Raw genomic sequence first — 3,573 nt, 5'->3', positions numbered from 1 at the left:
AGTGGAGAGAAGGGACAAAGAATTTCATCAACTGGAAGCTGTATGTACATTTATGATTTTTATAATAAGTGCATATATATATGTGCCTGCCTGTCTCTCTCTCTCTCTCTCTCTCTCTCTCTCTCTCTCTCTCTCTCTGCTCCAGGCACTGAAATGCAAAGTAATGTTCTTTAAAAATGTCTCACTGGTCCCATTACCACACCCGGTAAGCAATGCCCAGGACAACCACGCTGTCGTTAATCTTGTCCTTATTTAATAGAGTGGGAAACAAAACCATTTCTTGTTCTTGAGGATTCACGGGAGCCCTTAGTAGATGAAGCTGGTGCTTCCAGGCAGCTGTGAATCTGCCTGAGCGTGCGGCTCGAGCCTCGGCCTTGGCCCCCCGACTGCAGGAACCTGGACAGGCGAGTGCGTTGCGTCTGACCTCTCAGATCATTCTTATTTAGCAATGGGTGCGTGGACTTGGGTAGTAAATTTACTTCCCAGTTCTCTTTTTGAAGCTTAATCTCGTGGTAGAGTAATTCATTCTCCCGCATGCTTCTGGGCCTTGTGGGAGATCCACCAGCTTGGGTAAGACCACTTGTGAGGAAGAAAATATTGTGGAAAAAATGTAAAGCACCCACCCAGGAGCTCAGCCATGGAAGTGACTATGGATAGCTTCCACAAGAACATTCTCCCAGGTATGTCTGTGGTGGGTGCAGGTCCATGTTTACTGCGTGTTTGTATGTAAAGGAAGCCATATTTTCTGCAGAACAAATGAACAAATCAGGCAAAGAGCTGTGCCCAGCGGTTTAGCAGGAAGCTTAGCAAATGCCAGTCCTGTTACCAGGAGCGAGAAGCACCCATTTCTAAGGCTGTTCTGTTCTGGTGGGTTATTGACTATGAGGTCACCCCTAGAGGACCCCCAGGCTGTCTACTCCAGTACTCTACAAGACATTGTTCTCACTCAACAGTCACTAAGCAGCTCTGTTTGGGGTCAAGTGCTGCCCCAGCTGTCTACTAGATTTGTGGGTGGAGAAGTTTCTTAACCTTGTTTGCCTCAGTTTTCTTATGTGTTGAGTGAAGTAGTAAGAGCTATTTCAGCCATTGGGAAAACTTAGAATGAAACATGGAAGTGCTTCTAGCAGGATGTTTGACAGAGTGGATCTTCCTAGATGACAGCTATTGTTGCTATTACTCGCTATAACCCTGGGAGGGATGTACAATCGCTAGGAGACCGATGAGCAAAGTCGACCCTAATGCTCTCCCGGACACCTACCACCACGGAACTACTGTGCCACGCACTACAGTGGATGAAACAGCGCCCTCTGCTGGTGGCCTCAGGTAGACGCTGAGCTCCTAAACGTAGACGCAGCTACGAGTTAGAAGTGCTCAAGCAGCTTGGAGCAAACCTGCTCCTAACTGGGACCAGCAGGCCCGCGGTGATCCTGTGAGCCCTGTCGCATGCCCAGGAAGCCAATGGCTTGCAAAGTGAAGGAAGGCTCTCCTTTTCCTGCGATGCAAAATAGAATGCACGTGCTGGCTACAAACTGCTGCGAGGCTGTCACTGGCCTACTTACTGGGATTCGCCCAAGGAGAAGTAATGAGCCCTCCACACCTACGGCTGCTTCCCAGATGAAACAAAATGGAATGAAATGAAACAAAACAATTTTAGGCTTAACCTCAGATAAATGACATAAAAGGGAAAAATGAGGAGATCGTTAAATACACAGATAATTTTTTTTGACAGTGCTGGGGATCGAACCCAGGGCCTCATGCATGCCAGAGAAGCAATCTCACCGTGAGTGAGACTCATCCCCTACCTCCAATATACGGATTTTTAAAAGATGGTGGCTCCTGCCCACCTTGGAGCCGCCCTCCCTCTTTTCTTGCCCAGTTAGTGCTGGGCAATGTGCCCAGCTTATTAGCTCGCCCCTCAGACTTCTTCATGTATTAATGTTGACTCTTAGAACAAGCAAGCGAAGGAAGAAAAATCACCCCTAGTGCCGCCTGCCAGAGGCCACCCCAGGAGCGTTTTGGACCACACCGCAGTGACTCAGGCGCACCCATGCTTACTGCAGTGCAATTCGTCATGGCCAAATCTTGGAAGGAACCCAAATGCCCATCAATTAAGAAATGGATAAAGAAGATGTGGCATTCTTACACAATGGAGTATTACTCAGCTATAAAAAAGGATAAATTTGAGGCTTTCATCAGTAAATGGAAACAACTTCATACTCTGAAGTGAAATAAATCAGACCTGCATGTATAAATATTGTATTCTCTCTCTAGTGTAAGAACCCAAAGAGTAAAATCTGAAAGGTACAGTGGATACTGTAAAAAGGGAATGAACATGTCCCAAAGGAAGGAATTACTGAGATGACAAGACAGACAGGAGAGGAAGTGGAGGAGAGAGATAGCTATGCATATATGGTGGAGAGTTTGGATAACTGTATGGATTTTTTGGTCTATGGGAAGGAGCAATTAATGCTTAATTTTTTTGTCCTTTTTTCATTCTTTCCCTTCTTTCTCTTTTCTAATTTCTTTTTTTGGGGGCAGAACCGGGGATTGAACTCAGGCCCTTGTGCTCGCCAGGCAAGCGCTTATTCCACTGAGCCATCCCCTGGCCCTTCTTTTCTTAATTTCTTATAGCTCTTTTTTTCTCTCTTTTCCCAATTTTGCATGCGTATATCTGGTGATCTGAACAACTAAGTTGAAGCAGCACCATGCACTATAACAAATGCTGCCCAGTTCATATTATTTTTAATGAAATTATGTATCATTTCTAATTTTTTATTACTAGTTTGTGTTCTGTTTTAAAAGTAAAAATAGGGGTGTTTTGGTGAATGCACTTGTAGACTTTCTGGGATTCAATAAGCATTTTAAAAAATCATATTGTAGACTTAGTTGACATCCTGCTGTTTTTCCTTTTTCTTTTTGTGGTTGTGGGACAGGAGCCCAGGACCTTTGTGCCTGCCCAGCAAGACGTCTACCCTTGAGCTGCACTCCTAGCAGCTCATTTGCCATTTCCACTAAACATTATAAGAATGATAACTTTCTCCAGCTCATTAGATATAAATGCCTTGTTTCTTACCTGGGTCTCTGGCAACCATCAACTCTAGTTCTCTGATCTTTTGAACAGCTGAAGCTGACACAATGCCGTAGTGCAAGGGATCCTGGGAAATGAGATGGACTTCCGGAACCGTTTCAGGGGTGAGACCCTGGGCTGGAGACTGTGTCTTTCAGATGGGTTGTCACTGTGCCACCCGGCAGGCTGGTGAAAGCCCGTGGAGCATCTGCAACACACAGCAGGAGGGACTGAGGCCAGCACGCCTCCTCCATGCCCAGGGTGTTCTCATCTTGCCCTCTGGGGATTGGCACAATGGCGGCCGGATGTCACCTCTGCCAACAGCATCCCTGTAGTGTGTGCTAGCACCAAGTCAGCACAAGTGGGCTCACGACTAAGTCATGTTTCATTTAAACGGGTGTCTCCGGGGCTGGTGAGATGGCTCAGTGGTCTGGGGCACCTACTTGGAACAAGCTTGGCAAAGCACAGGGACCACGGTTCGATCCCCCAGCACCACATGCCAGCCA

The 3,573-nt window shown here is 46.6% G+C and overlaps 1 protein-coding gene across 1 annotated transcript in view; it reads right to left on the bottom strand.

Annotated features, from left to right (window-relative positions):
• Dglucy (D-glutamate cyclase) overlaps positions 1-3,573 on the bottom strand; it is a 125,232-nt gene that overhangs the window by 50,335 nt on the left and 71,324 nt on the right. The window contains 2 exon segments of the mRNA XM_023719625.1: positions 3,074-3,198; positions 3,200-3,275. Of these exon segments, the coding sequence (XP_023575393.1) occupies positions 3,074-3,198; positions 3,200-3,275 (201 nt within the window).

The sequence above is a fragment of the Octodon degus genome, unplaced genomic scaffold, assembly GCF_000260255.1.
Source record: "Octodon degus isolate 3935 unplaced genomic scaffold, OctDeg1.0 scaffold00070, whole genome shotgun sequence".
Taxonomy (NCBI): Eukaryota; Metazoa; Chordata; class Mammalia; order Rodentia; family Octodontidae; genus Octodon; species Octodon degus.
This window is presented reverse-complemented; position numbering and strand designations above follow the sequence as displayed.